Source organism: Macrobrachium rosenbergii, chromosome 42, assembly GCF_040412425.1.
Source record: "Macrobrachium rosenbergii isolate ZJJX-2024 chromosome 42, ASM4041242v1, whole genome shotgun sequence".
Lineage (NCBI taxonomy): Eukaryota > Metazoa > Arthropoda > Malacostraca > Decapoda > Palaemonidae > Macrobrachium > Macrobrachium rosenbergii.
The window spans coordinates 57,223,123-57,242,477 of record NC_089782.1 but is presented as its reverse complement, the minus strand read 5'-3'; the positions used below and the strand labels follow the sequence as shown (position 1 = coordinate 57,242,477).

At 43.0% G+C, this 19,355-nt stretch overlaps 1 protein-coding gene across 6 annotated transcripts in view; it reads left to right on the top strand.

Annotated features, from left to right (window-relative positions):
• Window positions 1-19,355, top strand: part of LOC136828451 (nuclear transcription factor Y subunit gamma-like) — a 338,180-nt gene that overhangs the window by 297,020 nt on the left and 21,805 nt on the right. For all 6 annotated transcript variants that reach the window (XR_010850046.1, XM_067086522.1, XM_067086526.1 and 3 more), the window contains one exon: window positions 15,748-15,903. Coding sequence is in view for 5 of the 6 variants with exons in the window: in XM_067086522.1 (XP_066942623.1) it covers window positions 15,748-15,903 (156 nt within the window). In the remaining variant the exon portion in view is untranslated. The remainder of the gene's footprint in view (window positions 1-15,747; window positions 15,904-19,355) is intronic.

Below are 19,355 nucleotides of genomic sequence, written 5' to 3'. Positions count from 1 at the left end.
GATTCAGGATCTCTTTGGTCCATGTAGGAGGGAGGCTGACCCTCTTTTATTTGGTATGGCTGGATCTGGAGGCTGATTCCTGGTTGGTGGAGGTGTTGAGGGAAAGGTACGAACTTACTTTTGAGTCCCAGCCTCCTGTAGTGAAGATGCTACAGTAAGATGCTCTCTGTTGATGGAGGGGGCATTATATATACAGTAGTCTCAGGTTCTTCTCCAGGGTTTCACAATAGTTTGTTTCTTGTACCAAAGACCTTAGGAGGATGTAGACTGGTCTTGGACATTTCCAGGTTGAATCTTTTTATTCATGTGACTCCATTCACTATGGAGTCAAGCTCAATCCTTGAGGCCTTACAGAAGGAAGATTGGATGATGTCAGTGGATATGATGGATTAATACTTCCATATACCAATTCATCCTATCTCAAGAAAGTATCATTGCCTTGGCTCCCTTAGAAAGGTTTTTTTCAGTTTGTGGTAATGTGCCTTGGTCTCAGTCATGTCCCTCAAGTTTTCACGAAATTCCTGCCCCAGTTGGGGAAAATCAATCTACCTTCTGGCATTCATAAGTTACTCTACCCAGACAAAAGGCTGGTTCTCTCATAGCATTTACTGAAATACCGATTGCAGCTACTGATGAGGTTGCCAGGAAAATAACTTCAGTTTTTCCTCCAGAAAGGCAACAGTTGGTTAACAAACTCAGACTGTGTGGGTTGTGTAGATGAGGCAGCATCCAGTGCTCATGGAGAGTTTGTTCATTCTTTTACCAATCCCATAGTTGAGCAGCAAGAAAAGCTATGCTCCATTCTAACCTCTTCAGTTTCTGCAGCCTCAGAAGACCTATATATATAATTACACAACATCCTTTATCTACTTTGTCAATTCCTGTGGCTTCAGGCATTATCATGCAGGGTGTAGAGAAATCACAAACCAGATCTTTGCTAACTTCCCCTCAAATTTTTAAGTGTTATGGGCCCATCTGTTCTCTCGGCGGAAGGGCCTAAGAACTCGTTTAGGTGTGGAAGCGAGGCTTCCATTCCCGCAAACTAGCACTTTCAGCCATTCAAGAAGGATGTTAAACATCCTGTAGAAAATCCACCCATTGCTAAGAAGTGAAGATTGGAGCTCTCAGGCCCTTGTAAGAGGAAGGCTGGTCTTCGTTTATTTGGTTTGGCAGGATCTGGTGGTTGACTGGGTGGTGGAGGTGTTAGAGGTTACAAACCTCCCTTTGTGTCCCAGCCTTCCGTAGTGGCTGCTTCAGTAGACGTCACTTATCTATACAAGGAACAGCAACTCCAGATCCAACAGCAAGAAATGAACTCTCTTGATGAAAGGGATTGTGCATTTGTTCTCAGCTTCTTCCCCAGGCTTTTGCAATCGTTTGTTTCTTGTTCCAAAGACTTTGGGAGGCTGGAAACTGGAATTGGTTATCTTCAGGTTGAACCTTATCCACTATGGAGTCAGTGAGCTCGGTTCTTTCAGCCGTACAGAAGGAAGTTTGGATGATATTAGTAGATATGATGGATGTGTACTTCCATATACCGATTCATCCCAGCTTAAGAAAATATCCTCGCTTTAGCTTCCTAGGAAAGGTTTTTACAGTTTCAGGCGATGTGCCTTGGTCTCAGTCCCACCCCTCAAGTTTTCACAAGAGTCCTGTCCCAGTTTGAGGTATGTGCCTACCGTCAGGCATGTTACTCTGCCTAGACAGCTGGCTAGTTCTTGCATCTTCATTGACTTTCCATGTTATGGAATTAATTTTATTTCCTGAAATGCCATTTGCAGCTACAGATGAGGTTCCTAGGAAAGCTTTTTCAGCTCTCCTCTGGAGAAGCGACAGATTTTTTGGGTGTATAGATGAAGCTGTATCCAACACTCTCAGAGAGCCTGTTCAGTCTTTACTAATTCCATAGCTAAGCAGCAGGAACAGCTATGCTCCTTCTTAACCCCTTAAGTTTCTGTGGCTCAGAAGGCTGATGTAATTGTTCAACATCTTTTATCTGCTTTATTGGATTCCAAGGCTAGAGGCACTATCGTGCAAGAAGTAGAAAAATCAGAAATTATGTCTTTATGTCTCTCCCAGAGATTTAGGTGTCAGCAGCCACCTTCTCTTTCAATTTTATGCCCTAAGAATTGATTTAGGTGGAGAAGTGAGGTTTCCATTCCCTCGAACTAGCCCTTTTAGACTGCTAAGTATGGTGTTAGACGTTAGTAGGAAAATAGTTTTAGCTCTTCCTCTGGAGAAGCAGCTGTTTGTTAAAAAACTCAGACTGTTTTGGGTGAATAGATGAGTAGGTGTCCAATGCTCAGGGAGAATTTGCTCACTTTTTGTCAATTCCGTAGCTAAGCAGCAGGAACAGCTCTGCTCTTTCCTAATCCTTTTAGTTTCTGCAGTTCAGAAGGCCAATATAATTGTGCAACATCCCTTATCTGCTTTATTGGGTGCAACATCCTTTATCTGCTTTATTGGATTCTTCAGCCTTAGGCAGTGTCATGCAGTTAAGTAGAGAAATCTGACATGAAGTCTTTGCTACATCACAGCAACCTCAGCATCACCCTCCACGTTGCTCAGTGCCCTAAGAATTTGTTTAGGCTGGGCATCCAGGAAGGAAGGTAAACATCCTGAAAAAATCCACCAATATCTGAGAAATGAGGATTTGAGCTCTCAGGCCACTTTAGGAAGGAAGCTGACCCTCTTTTACTTGGCTTGGTAGGATCTGGAGGCTGATCCCTGGGTGGTGGAGGTGTTGAGGGAAGGTTATGAACTTCATTTTGTGTTCCAGCTTCCTCTACTTGCTGCTCCAATAGACTTTCCTTTTTGTCTATACTGTGAAGGGAAACTCTAGATTCTACAGCAAGAAGTAGACTCACTGTTGATGAAAGGGTAAGTGAATATAGTCTCAGGTTCCTCCCCAGGGTTTGACAGTTGTTTGTTTTGTGTACCTTTTCATTCATTTTAGCCAACAAGCTCAATTCTTGCAGCCTTACAGAAGGAAGATTGGATGATATTTGTAGATATGATGGATACATGCTTCCATATACCAATTCATTCTAGCTCAAGGATAATATCTTTGCTTTGGCTTCCAAGGGAAGTTTTTTTTTCAGTTGCAAGTGATGTGCTTTGGTTGCAGTCCCACCCCTCAAGCTTTCACAAAATTCCTGCCCCAGTTGGGGAAATGGGTCTACCTTCTAGCATTCGTATGTTACTTTTCCTAGAAGACTGTCTGATTCTCACATCTTATCTTAGAGGGTATCCTGAGGACAAAATGTTTTGCTAATGAAATTGGCAAATGTACTAGAGAAGACACAACATCAAGAACTTTTTGTAGCCTTAGAAGGCCAGATGTTCAAATGTCAAAGAATGCTATGGCTTCCTTCTTTAAGAACTTGATCAAGGAAGCACAAGGCAATCTGGACCCTTTCTTTTTGCCCATATTGAAGGTCAAGTTCCACAGCATGAGAACCACAGCAGCCTCTTAGTTTCTCTAAAAACCTCTCGGTGGAGAAGGTTGTAAATAAAAAATAATGGGGATGTAACTCAGTATTTGTCTCTCATTATTTGCAGGATGTAGGAATTCAGTATAAAGATTACAGTACAGTGCTCTTTCACCCCTCATTTCGTCAGAACTCATATCCTAAGCAATTAGGGTAGTTCTGCTCTAGTTTTTCTATCCAGTTAGGAATTGTTGAGTTTCAGGAAGTATTAAGGTGCACACTTGTGGGTTTAGGCAAGGGCTCTTTCTTATATCATCATTGCTCTGCAGGCCGAGGTACAGGGCCTTGCCAGGAAGCTCTACTAGTTTTCAGAGGTCCTTGTTGCCAATGAATTAGTCCTCAACTGGTGGCAGTACCAGCAGATGGGTTCTAATCATTAGGTAAGTAGCATCTCATACCACACGGAATGTATTTTGTTTTCTTGTGGGTTTATCTTTTGGATCCTCATACACTTACCACTATTTTAAATGTGGCAGTCAGCTACCATAGTAATGAGGTAAGTTTTATTTAAAAATAGAAACTTTTGTAATAAAGTGTATTTTTTAAATACTTACCCCTCTATTATGATGAATTCCTCCCCCCACCCCACTCACTTGGATGGAATAGAACTAAGAACAATAATACATGATCCACGGATTACCTTGAAAGAAAGGGGTCAATAGATGGTATAAATAGACAAATCTAGATAAAAAAAATTTTTGTGTTTATGCTCTGTAGTCATCTTGCTTGCGCTGGACTTTATAGATATCATAATAGAGAAGTAAGCATTTAACCCTTAAACGCCGAGCCTCTATTTACAAAAGTGTCTGCCGTATGTCAGCAGTGTTCGGGAGTTAGCGCCGAAGCGGAAAAAAAGGTTTTTTCCAAAAAATCACAGCACGCTTAGTTTTTAAGATTAAGAGTTCATTTTTGGCTCCTTTTTTTTTTGGTCATTGCCTGAAGTTTAGTATGCAACCATCAAAAATGAAAAAAAATATAATTAACATATATAAATATTAGAATATATGACAGCGCAAAAAAAATTTCATATAATTGTATACAAATCGTGCTAATGAGTTTTTTTTTTCATTGTATTGTACACTAAATTGTGATGATTTTGATATATAACAAATTGTAAAATGATCAAAGCAACACAGAGAAAATATTATCACAAAATGATGCTTGAATTCATAATGGGCGGACATAAAAAAAAGTTTTTTTCAAAAATTCACTATAAAATTAAATATTGTGCTAGAGACTTCCCATTTGTTGCAAAATGAAGGTAATTGATTGAATATTACTAGACTGTAAGTGTTTTAGCTTACAATTGCAGTTTTCAACCATTTCGGTCAAGTTAAAGTTGACCGAAGGTCAAATTTTTTCTATTTATCGTGATTTATATGAAAATATTTCAAAACTGATAAAAACTACAACCATGAGTTATTTTTTGTTGTATTCTACATGAAATTGCACACATTTTCATGTATAACACTTTATGTAATGCCTAATAGAAAACAGTGCGAAAATTACGACAAGGTGACTAAAGAAATTCTGAGATTTTCAGCAGAGTTAGCGCACGCGAAGGTAAGGAAAAAGTTTTTTTTCAAAATTCACCATAAATCGAAATATTGTGCTAGAGACTTCCTGTTTGTTGCAAAATGAATGTAAATGATTGAATGTTACTAGAATGTAAGATTCTTAGCTTACAATTGCATTTTTCGACCATTTCGGTCGAGTCAAAGTTGACCGTAGGTTTAAATTTTGGCACTTATCGTGATGTATATGAAAATATTTCAAATCTGATAAAAGCTACAACCATGAGTTATTTTTTGTTGTATTCTACATGAAATTGTGCACATTTTCATGTGTAACACTTTATGTAACACCTAATAGAAAATGGTGCAAAAATTACGACAAAGTGACTAAAGAATTTCTGAGATTTTCAGCAGAGTTAGGGTGGACGTAAGGAAAGGTTTTTTCAAACATTCATCTTAAATCGAAATATTGTGCTAGAGACTTCTCGTTTGTTGCAAAATGAAGGTAAATGATTGAATATTACTAGAATGTAAGAGTTTTAGCTTACAATTGCACTTTTCGACCATTTCGGTCGAGTCAAAGTTGACAGAAGGTTGAAATTTTGGCACTTATTGTGATTTATATGAAAATATGTCACAATTGATATAGGCTACAACCATGAATTATTTTTTGTTGTATTCTACATGAAATTGCACATATTTTCATATATAAAACTTTATGTAAAGGCTAATAGAAAACAGTGCAAAAATTATGACAAAGTGACTAAAGAATTTTTGAGATTTTCAGCAGAGTTAGCTGATGCTTTCTTTTGGGATAAGAAAGAAATTCGTGCATGCACAGCTGGGTCACGCTTGTAAACAAAACAACAGCGTGATCCATGAACTCCCAGCATCCCTCAAGGCGCGTGATTTAAAATTTTTCGCAGACGAGGCCTATAAGTATTTTTCCGCAAATATTTAAAAAAAATTTTTATAGTCGACGTATTTTACATCCACTTGGCACCCAACAGACAATTTTTGTCGATGTAAAATACGTCCAGTGGGCGTTTAAGGGTTAAAAATATTAATTATAAAAATTTATATTTTTATTGTTTGTCATAGTTTTATGCAGTGGAACTTATGACAAAACTTTAAAAATAAAAAAGGGATTTTGACAAAGGAAAAATCTATTTCTGAGGAAGGCCCCGTGTCACCCGGTGAAATTCCATTCATGCACGAATTTCTAGCTATAAAATGCTAGATATACCAGAGAAAAAAGAGCTTTCAGGAATGCTGGGGTTACTACCCCCAGATCGAGCGTCTTCTCCAAGGAAGACGTTGGTATAACCAAGGGTGAGTGAAAGGATCACTACCACGGAGTCACACTCGAAAGATATCCCCATGTTAAAACCCCCAGAAGAGAGCGGTGAGCCGTTACAGCCCCCACACACCGACGCCCGCCAGGCCGGCGACACCAGCGCCACCTACCTCATTCCAGGCTAGCACCACCCCCAGGCTTGGCATGTGCAAGTAGGGGGGGAGCAGAAGGTACCTCAGGGAGGGTCACCGGGTGACACGGGGCCTTCCTCAGAAATAGATTTTTCCTTTGTCAAAATCCCTTTTCTGAGTCCAGCCCCGTGTCAGCCAGTGAAATAGTGATAGAGAATCATGCCAAGGCTGCTAACTACGAGGAAACAAGGTAATCTGAAGAAAAAACACAAGTTATGAAAATGATTTTAATCAGGATATCTCTCACATGAAAAATTGAATATTAAATTGGAAAAGTACAGTAAAAAATCTTAATATTACGGTAGATGTGACAAAGCCAACAGCGTGGCAGGGAAAAAACCCAAAAATACTTAAGACTACAAAGGTATAATGTTAATTCAAAAATTGCTTAGACTAAAGAGTAAATATAACCTTATAGCTACACACGCAAGAGACAATACAACATGGGGAAAAATACATACATATATATATATATATATATATATATATGGGGTACATGGAGCAAAATAAAAACCGCCCAGTACCCCAAAGATAATTCATAATCACAACATGTCAGATTATAGTTTCCAATCAACAGAGACAATAATAATATCAATATGAGGAGCAAGGCAGTGAGGCATGATCAACCAGGAGGGCAAGCAGAGAAGTAAATGAGGCAGGCGGACGGGGGGGTTAGGGGAAGGATAAAGGATGATGACTAATTAAGGTGGGGAAATGACACTTCCCACAGCTATTGTAGAAAACTTCAGGGCTTCAAGTGTTTTTAAATAGTGGCGTTTAAATACTAGAGGTGATTTCCAACCCGTATATTTGGAGAGTTCTGAGAAATCCATATTATGAAAGTAATTAATAGAAGTAGCAACTGCTCGAATATCATGAACCTTAGGAACTGAATCCGGGTTAGCTTGTTTAATGAAATACAAAATTTGTTGCCTTATTGCATTTAACGATAGAGTACCACCTTTCTCCCTGATAAAAAGAGGACCCGACTTACACTGTGGAGTTCTTAAAAGGTAAGACTTTAGGGCATAAACTGGGCATAAAGACTGGTCTTGTGGAAGGGGCACCACCTTCCAAGGAGACCACCTATCTTGAGGGTCTTCATTTTTAGCTAAAAATCTAGGATCAGGGGAAAGGAGGACTTCTCCGGACGGGAGGAAGTTAACAAAATCATCACCTCTAGCGAGAGCCGATAGCTCTGAGATTCTGGCACCTGAAGCCAAGCTAACCAGAAATAAAGTCTTCCTTAACAGATCCAAATAAGAGCATTGATAGTTGTCAATCTCAGATGCTAACTTAAGAACATCATTGAGGAACCACGTAACAGACTGTGGGCGTGATACGGGTCTCAGACGAGCACATGCTCTAGGAATAGATGAAAAGTAGGAATCTGTAAGGTCAATTTTAAAGCCATATAAGAATACCTTCTTCACGGCTGACTTGGCTGTGGTAATAGTGGCCGGGGCAAGGCCTTTCTCAAACAATGATCTAAAGAAGGTAACTGCTAGGTTAGTCGTAATGGTTTGGGCTTCAGATGCCTTCAGAAAGGAGGCCAATTTTTTGACTGCTGAGTCATATTGTCTAAGAGTAGAATCTCTTTTGTCTGATTCTAAAAACAGTGTGTTAACGGGGTCAATGTTTGCTCCCTTTTGGGCTGCGAACTTTATAAAGTCTATAAAACTAGGGCATTCTGAATCCTTGAGGAAGCTGACACAGTCTTGGTTTGTGTCTGGGTCAGTTTGGGCTTGGGAATCCGAAGACTTCGCAACCCCAGTTCCTGAAGAAGAGGGAACCAATTGCTCTTCGGCCAATACGGGGCTACCAGGGCTGGTTGACCTTTGAATGTCCTGAGTTTGTGTAATACTTTCAGCAGCAAGTTTATTGGGAAACAGATAAATCTTCTCCCAATTGTTCCAATCTATCGTCATTGCGTCCGTGGCGTACGCCTGAGGGTCCAGGTTCGGAGCCACATAACAGGGAAGCTTGAAGTTGCTCTCCGTCGTGAACAGATCCACTTGGAGACCCGGAACCTGGCGGCAAATCCAATTGAATGATTCCCCGTCCAGAGACCACTCCGTCTCCAACGGAGTAGTTCTGGACAGGGAATCCGCCACCACGCCCGCACCCCGCTAGGTGGGTGGCTGACAGATGCCAGCTGTGCTTGTTCGCCAGGGAGAAAATAGCAATCATAACCTGGTTCACTCGACCTGATTTGGAGCCACCCCTGTTGATGCAATGAACCACCACTGCGCTGTCCAATACCAGCCTGATATGAATCCGGCTGGGGGGGTGGATTTTCTTTAAGGTTAGAAAAACCGCCATAGCTTCCAGGGTGTTTATATGGAACTGCTGAAACATAGTGGACCACGTCCCTTGTACTTTTTGTTTTGGTGAATATCCTCCCCAGCCGCTTAGAGAAGCGTCCGTGTGAACTACTAGCGCCGGAGGGGGAAACTGGAGTGGAACTGTGTTGGACAGGCCACCGATTGTGGACCAAGGCCGCAGTCTCGCTTTAAAATTGGGAATAGAGGAGACCTTGTCTCTGAGCTTGACATTGGCTCGACTCCGCCACACTCTGTTTATGTCTTTTAATTTTGCTTTTAAGAGCAGGTCCGTCACTGAGGCAAATTGAAGAGACCCAAGGATTCTTTCTTGGGTCCGGCGGGATGCTGATTTGTTTGTCAGAAATTTCCTGGTAAGGGATGCTATCTCCTTCCGCTTGGGAGGCGGGAGGGATAACATGTAAGAGGACAGATCCCATTGGAGACCCAGCCACTGAAACCGGGACTCCGGAGTCAGGCAGGACTTCTCTCTGTTCAGATGAAAACCTAATGACTCCAGGAAGATGATGACCGTGGCCGTGGCCTTCTGACATTCTAGAACTGTTGGAGCCCAAATTATCCAATCGTCTAGGTACGCTGCTAGGGATATCCCTCGGGACCGGAGTTGCTGAACTACCGTGTCTGCCAGCTTGGTAAATATCCTGGGTGCAATGTTTAGACCGAAGGGCATGACCCTGAAGGAGTAGGCTTGATTCCCGAGTCTGAAACCCAGGAATGGAGAGAAGCTCCGCGCAACCGGGACGTGATAGTAAGCGTCTGAAAGATCGATAGAGGTGGTGACGGCTCCACGCGGAAGTAGAGTCCGTACCTGAGCTACCGTAAGCATGCGAAATTTGTCGCATTTTATGTAGAGATTTAGACGCGACAGATCCAGGATTACTCTTTGCTGATCGGAGTCTTTTTGGGAACAGTGAATAACCTGCCTTGAAACTTTAGGTGCCTTACTTTCTTTATTGCTCGCTTGTTGAGCAATTCTGCCAATGTAGTCCTGTAGGACTCTTGAGGGTGGCTGGTAAAACCTGATCAGAGGAGGAGGGTCTTTGATCCAGCTCCATCCTAGACCCTTGGACACAATGCTGTGTGCCCAAGGGCTGAAGGTCCATTGGTCCCTGAACCAATACAGGCGACCACCTACCTGTTTGTTCTCAGTGGGAGGGAGCGGGTTTGTTCCCTCTACCACGTCCAGGCTTACCTCTTGGAGTGGTGTTGGACTTTCCTCTGTAAGGAGCCCGACCTCTTCCCCCCCTTGCGCTCCTATTAAGGCCGTGAAAGAATCCACGGCCCTCATAGGTTGGGTTGTATGCTGGTGAAGCAACATACGAAGGTGCGGCAAGGGAATGGGCTGGTTGAACCAGCACATATTGTTGGGGATGGGCCTTTGAGGTGGAGGGCTGTGCCACTGCCGAGACCGGGACGGCTTGGACTACCGCCTGATGATGGGGTCTCTTGTGCCTCCTGAATCGTTTGCCTCCTCTCGTCTGGGGACCGCCAGATTATGTGGTCTTTCGCTTGTAGGCTGAGATGCCCCAGCGAGAGCGCAGACTCTGGTTGGCTCTTGTAGCCTCCCTAAGAACATTAGTAACCTCTTCTTCAGGAAAGAGGTTAGGTCCTCAGATTGAACTCTTCACGAGCTTGTTAGGCTCGTGACGGATGGTGGCATCGGCAAAGATGAATTTCCTGCATTCGAGCCTGGCCATCATGAAATCAAACAGGTCAGACTGAAATCCCGCCAATAGGGATTTAGCCAAGACCTGAAAGAAAGGCTCGTTTGCACAGGAGACGGCAGTGGCTTCAGTGAGGCAGACGGAGTTCAAAGACCGGGCTAGCTTAGTCCGGGCCTCAAACTCCGCCTTCAGCAGGGCTTCCGGTAGCTTAGGAAGCTGCTCGCTGAATTGCGTTGACGCGCAAAAAGCGTCCAGCTTTCCCACAGTAAAGGTGGCCGGCGCGTCAATCCAGAACTCATCACCCCCTGGGAATACCAGGGATGTGGAGTCTGTTTCTTTCAGTTGTGGCAAGGGGTTGCCATCAAAGCACGCTCGGGCCGTAGCCAGAGCGACTTTGTTTAAGCAAGGAGTCGGCAACCTGTCACCCAGGGCGAACATAGTAAAGTTGCCCTTGAAAGGCGTCAGTTTAGTATTATCAGCCTGCCACTCCGTCAGAGTGCGCAGGAGAGCCGACTGAGCTTGGTCTCTAGGGAAGATCACTGTCTCCCTAGGAACCTTGTCTGAGCGTACCCAGGCTTCCTCCGTCAGCCTAACGAAGCCTGGGTAAGGAGGCAAGAGATCGGCGGGAAAGAACTCAAGTTCTTCCAACCGCCTCGTGCCAAGACCTTCAACCGTTAAGGTGCCCTCGTGTTGGATAGCCCGGAGGGCGAAACACCAAGGGTTCCCGACGTCAAAGGGAGGGAGATCCGCCGTGTCTGGAATGACATACTGGGGTTCGGCTCCGCCTGGGCGAGCTATCCCCGCCAGTATATTGTCATGACTGGTCAGTTTCTCAGAGATTTGAGTGAATTTGGACTCGACCTCCGCCGAGAACCTCTCGAAAAGCTGGTTAGCAAAAGACTCCGGATCAAAGGCAGGCTGGCGAGGAGGGCTTGGTTTTGATGCCCTCTTACTCGCGCCTTTGCCGGAGGAACCAGACTTGCTCCCGGAGGCAACCGGTGCTGAGACCTTAGCCTTCGACGGGGGGAAAGGCAAGGCTTTCCTGGAAGACGAGGACTTAAAGCCCTTCGCCTTCCATGAAGTCTTCAACTTCAACTTGGGGACAGCTGATGGAGCTCTGTCACCCAAGGAGGAAGACTTCACAAAACCTGCAAAAGAAGATATTGATGAAGCTGGGGAGTCAAAAAGGGGGCCCGCCCCCACAACCTCACTTACCTCGCTACTTACCACCTGGTCCTGTTCAGTGTTCATGGGTTCCAGGTCCAAGTCTAACGCGGCGACGTCTTCCGAAACCTCCGCGTATAGGATGTCCACTTGGGGTGGCTGGGTCGCATCCCGGATCTGCTGGATGATGGGGGTGGCAAGTTCTTCCGGCACTGCGGCCGCCACCCGTGCGCCGGGGTAGAGCAGGTCCCTCAACTTAGCGTCGAGGACATAAGGCTTCCCCGACGGAACGTTCCTCCCGAACCCAGCCACCCAAGCACGGAGAGATTCCAAAGAAGTTTTCTTGGAGGACTCGTCCGCCTGTAAGAGAACAGACAATTAGGGTTGAACGAAAGGATGGTTCGAGAACCATATAAACATTATTTCGATATGAGGAGCGTAATATGGAAGAAAACTATATCTTACCGACTCGTCCTGGATGCTCGCACACAAAGCGAAGCAAACCTCACAGCCGTCGGGGTGCCAGACTACCAGGTCGTCTAACCGGACCGCACAACCAGCGTGGGTCCGGCACACTACGTGTCCGTATGGTTGCTGCAATGAAGCGGTGCACCCCGGCTCCTCACAGCGAACAGTCTGTAAGTGTAAAAAGTACATGAACCTACCACTCTAAGTAACCTAAAGCTGGCAAGCCAGGGAATTTCAGCTTACAACCGGAATGCTCCGGTGGATAGGAAACCCCTCGTTAAGAACTAGGCCAACGAGCTCCAAATTAAACAGAGTGGAAGGTAAATTACTTCCAGTCCCCGGAATACTCCGGCAGAATGAAAGGTTTGAGACAACAGGTACTCACCACAAGGGCTGCCAGCAAAAACGACGGCGGAACCCCCGGGCGTAGTACCGGACTCAATAACATATATCAAATAATGTAGAGACGGAGTGAGAAACTCACTCCGTTAGATAACATATACTCATATATAAAAAACAATTAATAGAATAAACAAGTGATGGTAAAAAGGAGCAATCCACTCCGGAGACCGGAGGGATCTGCCTATCTCATATACTCCCCTTCTCTCGGACTTCCCCGCCAGTGAAACAAGGTGGGTGAGATTCTCGTCATGACAGGCCAAGTATATAACATAAGCCGGAGCAAGTGTCAACAACCCAACCAAGAAACCCGACGGAGAGGAATGAAAATGTGGGAGAGAATGTTCGAACCCGTTCGAGTCGGAGCGAGTAAACGAACCACCAACACAAACACAGCGCTGCTTGGGACTTGTCTGGGAGGGAGCGAATCTCTCTACCAGGGGGAGTCCCCCAACTTGGAGAAAATGCCATCTAGCGTCACCCACACGAGTAGAGCAAGAGCTGGGGGGGAAGGGGGGAGGTGGTGGGGTAGGGAAGAGGAGTAGGCTACGAGAGTGAAAACAGGAGACAAGGGAAAATGATTCACCCGCTCAACTGCAAACACACACCGCTCCAAGAATTATTAAAACTTGGTAGGGTGGCCTACTCCTAGGGGAGGGATGCGACCAAGACTCAACGCCCAACTCCTGACTAGGCGAAGCCTAATAAAATTCCGAACTAGGCCTAGCCTAGGCTAACGGAAGGAGTACGGGAAGGGTGGAGGAAGGAAAACAGGGAGAGAAATTTTGTGCCGAGAGCCAACCGGGACCGAAAAGAGGGGGGCAAAAAGGCGACTAGCCTAGAGGAGACACACCCAATGAACTCTATTCCTTCGAAAAGAAGGGGGAGAACGAAGGGGCTCACTCTGCCACCCCCAAAACGACCACGGAGGAAACAGCAACCAAAACTCCCTCAACCCGATGGATCCTCCACGCCTAACCTAAAAGGGCGAGAGGAAAGGAAGCAATACGAGCCTAATGTGATAGGCAAGGGAAAGACCCACACACATTATAAACCATCACACACAAAAACATAGAATTAAGAATAATGTGCTCGTGCGTAGCCTACCTCGGGGAAGCGGTTAGATCTGAGGCTGCCGCTACCTCGAGGAGGTAACCAATTAATATATACATAACAGAGCACCAACGCCAAGAAAAATAAAACATAGTCTTAATATAGACTAAAATAAAGTAATACCAACAAGGAACTCAGCCTGGGGGCGAACCTAGGCGGGGCACAACGGGAACCTAATAGGGACTCGTAAAGGTCTATCGAATTTATTAAGACTCAAAAGGGGGCCACCGCAGGAAACCCGCCAGGAGGAGAACCGGGGGCCAGATAATAACATATAACGACAAGGAGACAACCCCGACAGAAAGAAACTGATGGGGTCGCCTCGCGGTCGACATGGCTGGTAGGGGATGCCGTGGCGTCATAACAAAGTTCTCATAATTGTGAAAAAAGAGAGACAATATTAGCCAAAATTATCGAAAAAACCCCACAATAAGATGGTACTTAACTTGGAGATGGTAAAGTTGCTCGAAGACATGGTGAATTGGAAGAATAATCCAATTAAGGGCACAAGCACAAAAAAAGAGTAGTAGCAAGTCACGTGCTAGAAAATGGAATGAGGTAGGTGGCGCTGGTGTCGCCGGCCTGGCGGGCGTCGGTGTGTGGGGGCTGTAACGGCTCACCGCTCTCTTCTGGGGGTTTTAACATGGGGATATCTTTCGAGTGTGACTCCGTGGTAGTGATCCTTTCACTCACCCTTGGTTATACCGACGTCTTCCTTGGAGAAGACGCTCGATCTGGGGGTAGTAACCCCAGCATTCCTGAAAGCTCTTTTTTCTCTGGTATATCTAGCATTTTATAGCTAGAAATTCGTGCATGAATGGAATTTCACCGGCTGACACGGGGCTGGACTCAGAAAATGAGAAATGATAGGGGAGAGAGGTGTGTTTGTTGTGTGTGTGTGTGTGTGTGTGTGTGTGCAGTACAGGTATGTAGGAGAGTTTCTCAGTGCACTATCAAAATGTTTCTCTCTCTCTCTCTCTCTCTCTCTCTCTCTCTCTCTCTCTCTCTCTCTCTCTTTTATAGCCTGATACTGGTAGTAATGAAATGGAAATGCTGTAGTATTACTGGGCACTTTGCATGAATCATGGTTTTGCTTGTTGGTATGATGTGCACTATTTGACCATGTGAATTTTGTTTAGAATTTTTTTCTTGTTTTTCTAGCTTAAAGTTGTTTCTGAGTGTAACTGTGCAAGAGTGAAACCATGATGAGGGAACTGTGTATACAAAGGGCCAACTGCACATGTTAAATGTGGGAAGAAACCAAAAAAAATTTAGGCTTATATGCTCACTTGGAATGATGTTTGAGATACCAATTTCAATATAATAAAACACTAAGAGTCTTACTCCAAAATGACTTGCGGTATGCTGCATTCCCCTCCTCTAAAGTCACTGATTGGCCAACCATTGGATGTGGGCAGAGCTAAATATGAGTCAGTGGGGTAATCCAGATGTCTCACCCCTCTCTAAAATTATATCCTGGCTTTTAACCAGCTCTGATAGTCATAAATGGGATGTGATGTTTGAGAAATGTCTCTAATTAGCATAGTGATACCTTCATGACATTTCAGGAGTACTGTATTACAGTTCTGAAGGGGTTAAAGTAAGTTTAATTCTGTGTAAAACTTGTGTAAGATCATTTATTCAGTACAAAATACTTCAAGTGCAATATTTTATTGCCTGGTGATTATTGGGATCATAATCCCAGTGTGCTTACCTATGTAATAATCTCTGCATGTGATACAGTAATTTGAAATATAAAATAGAATCTAAGCTAATTTTGATGATAAATGCTCACAGTATTCATTCAGCTTGAAATTATAGATATGCAATTACAGGTATTAATAACGCCAAAATGCTACTACACATTTTGTGTAGTGCAGCATATTTCATTGTATGTATGTATATAGAAAAGCATATGTTGTTGTTTTTAATTTCCCATTCTGTCTTTTAATTTATAAAAAGTTATAGGATCGTAGAGGTCGTATTGATATTCTTTTATTATCTCACTAACATGAGTAATTTTTTATTTAAATTTGAACATCAAATGGGATTTTAAAAAGTGAAGTTGCTAACTTATTGTTTAGAAAAATTTAATTATTTGCAGATTCAGCTTACCCCACAGCAGTTGCAGATGATACGGTTGCAAATGTCGGGTGCTACACAGCAGCCGATTATAATCCAGACTGCACCTATCCAGGCTGTAAGCCAGCAGGCTCAGACAGGTGTTTCTTCTCAGCCCCAGATTATTCAACTTCAGCAGGTATTTAGACTGTATTTATGGAGCATTATCTGCAAACATTTTTATACCATTAACTCAGTGTGCATATTGTAGGTCTAGGAATTACTTGTGAATAAGTAATGCAGTTACCATTTTAAGTTACTAGTTTTAAATTCCCAGCATACCTGCAATATTTGCATACGCTTGTTGTGGCCAATTCATTGTAACCTATTCTAGGGAATGTTGTTCTCAGTTGTGCAGTAATCAGTTGAAATAATAAATACAGTACAGGCAGTCCCCGGTTTACGACGGTTCCGGCCACGACGTTCGAGGTTACGACGCTTTTCAAATATATTCATCAGAAATTATTTCTGGCTTACGACGCATGTTCCAGGGTTACGACGCGTCGTCGCCGATCCGACGGAAGAAATATGGCCCCAAAATGGCAGAATAATCATAATTTGAAGGTTTTTTGATGTAAAACTCAATAATAATGCAGTTTACATCGTTTTCAATGCACCCAGAGCATTAAAAGTAAGGTTTTCTTATGATTTTTGACGATTTTCGACGATGTAAATGCTTACGACGATTTTCGGTTACGACGGCAAGAAGAACGGAACCCCGTCGTAAACCGGGGACCGCCTGTATATGTTTTCAAGTGAACCAAGATGAAATATTTTTTCCAAATCTTCCAGTTGTAAATACTCAAAATAAGTGATAAATACCAGATTAAGGTTGAAGAAAATAATACTTTTGAAACTCATGTATTTATTTATTTATTTTTTTTTTACATTAAGCCTATCTTCTGTGACATGTTAAGTAGCTGGGTAATTTCCCCTGTACACTGATTATTTACTTTTATCTACTAGGTTTAGTTTCCAATCACCCCTGCAAATCCCCAAAATATGCATTTGCTTGCTGTAGGTAATTTAGCCTACTTCAACCTATCATAGGCAGTCTTTACCCATGAAAATGCTAAAAATCCCAATTATCCAGTAACTTGCTTGAAGTGATAGAATTATATTCTAAAGAGAAGCCAAAATGAAATTTTTTCCAAATAACCTTTTGAATTTGAATGCTAACACCAGAAGCATACTTATTAACTGTAATAAACAAGTTGCTGGGTTGTTCTGTATAGTGGTTATTAACTTTTCATATAAAATATAAAAGCTTAATTTGTTCCAATGAGAATGCAAGCCACCAGCTTTTGTATAGGAGTATTCCAGTCCCTGCAAGAATTGGATGTTGGAGCTTGTTAACAAGATGGTTAAGTGGTAGCAGGTAGGTGAGGGGGAGGGGTGGGGGATGTCATTCAGTTACTTGTTTGCAAACCCTCACTTTATCTTCATCCATCATCAAGTCCAGACTTGTGAGTGATTGTTAAAGCCATTTCTAAATTTGGATGTGTATTGTGTTGGATGTACACTTGTATTGAGGATTTAGATTGTGATTGTTCTTATGAATGATGGTAGATAGGTGTTCTGTTGAGGGTGATAAGTGTTTGTGTATGTGTGTGTGAACACTGTAAATATCCAAGGCAAAAGGCATAAAAATACTTTGTTGACTTTATTCATTGAGTCAAAATCTCTGTTCTTTTTGTATGGGCCAGATCCATTGATTCCAACATCACTTTTTTGGATATTTTGTTCCTCAGACTCCTGCTTCTTCTGCTGGGTCTATTTCTGATTGTTTCCTCTCCCCCCCCCCAGGTATCCTGGTCTCTGGGAGGGATGGTTGAGAGGAAGGAGGGGTTTTCCTTTGGAGGCTTTTGAGTGCATTCCCAGAGAATGTCCTTCTCCACCTTCATAGAGTATTAGCTTTTAGTCTTGGACTCTTTTCCTGATGTGTCTGCTGTTCCTGTTCTTGCTCCTGAGGCCTCTTTGGGAGACCCATCTGTGTTCTGTTACTGATACTACTGGAGATAGCCCCATGTTCCAGCACTCACTCTTCAGACACCTGCTTCGATGATCTCTGCCAGAGCAAAAGCCTTGAGTTAGAGGAGAAAGCAGGAGGAAGATAGAGAGGTGCTGGCATGCTTCTCATACCTCCTATTCATCCTCAAGTTTTTTGCTTTCCTCTTCCACCTCCTCACCCTCTTCCTCTTCCCTTCAGTCCTTGGACTGCCAGAAGAGCAGGAAGAGAGCCCAGAAGTCTTATCCTGACTAGAAGGATGAGAGAATGAGATAGCAAAGAAGAGAAACTGATTGCTGAGGCTTCTACATCAAGTGGAAAGGAAAGGCATACAGTTAGTGAAGAGGAAAAACCAGGAGGTTCCTGAAGCTAAATTTTATCCCCCCTAAACATGGGAAAATCTGTGTGTTGGTGGTCAACACTGCGAGCCCAGCATGAAGAATGAGACTCCTCAAAGCGCTGTGGAGATGGTTCCTAAGAGGAAAGATGATGGCATGAAACCCCTTGCTTCATAAAGTTTTTTAAGAAAAGCTTCTTCTTACTGGGAAAGCAATGTGGAATAACCAAAAACCCTGTTCTAGTGTAGCATTCTCAAGAGTGGAGGTAATTGCCCCCAAGATGTTTCTTGAGTGAAAGTAAGAGCAGGACATACATAAAGGTAGTTGATCAGAAAAATTCATCCTGGGGTCTTCAGAGTAAAATCTTGGAGATTGAAGAAAAAGAATGAAAAGCTCTTGATGCTGTTAGTACCATGTTGTTGCAGCAACAACTGCTAGTGCTGGAGCTGGAGGAAAGTCTCAAGTGCATCCACTGTTAACTTTGGTTGAATTAATATGACCAGAGGCATATTAATTCAAGGAAGGCATTCATAGAGGAAAAGTTGATTGAGAGTCAGCAAAAATAAAAGTAGCAAGTGCCAGAAACAATGCGTAATTGTGCTGGAGACTTTCAGGTAAATGGTAGATACAGGTAATTGGTGGATAAGGGTGCATTGCTGGAGGGAACTCACATCAAGAGGCAAGCTTGTTGAATTCAGGAAGATTTTTACAGGAGAGCTGGTATTGACTAGTGTTGGAAAATTGAGGGTCCTGCAAAGATTCCCTGGGACTACCTTGAATGTTTGATAAAGTCCTCACCCTATGTTACCTGTCCTCTTGGCAAGCCTTTGGTTTTGGTGCAGTCTTATCTGCAGTGTACAGTAGTTTGATTTTGATTTATGATTATGGTACCAGTGGAAAGAAAATCTTGTCTTTTCTTATATTTTATTCAGTTTTTGTTGGCATGCATTAAATACTTTTCACAAAAGAATGTCTAGAATTTCCAAAGATATATAGAAAGTAGATGGTAAGATGGATTTTTCCTAGCCATTTATACTTCATGAAAGTCACATTTGCTTTTTTCATCTTCGGGTGTGTTCTTGCTCAAGTCCATTCATTTATGATTATCTTTTTTATTTTCCAGAAACAATTCCTGATTGAAGTGTTCATATATAGATATAATAATGTAGCTCAGTGTAAAGTCAAAATTGTAGAAAAGAAAAAAATTGCTGAGAGAACTATTGAAAAAGAATTTGAGTGCTGTAC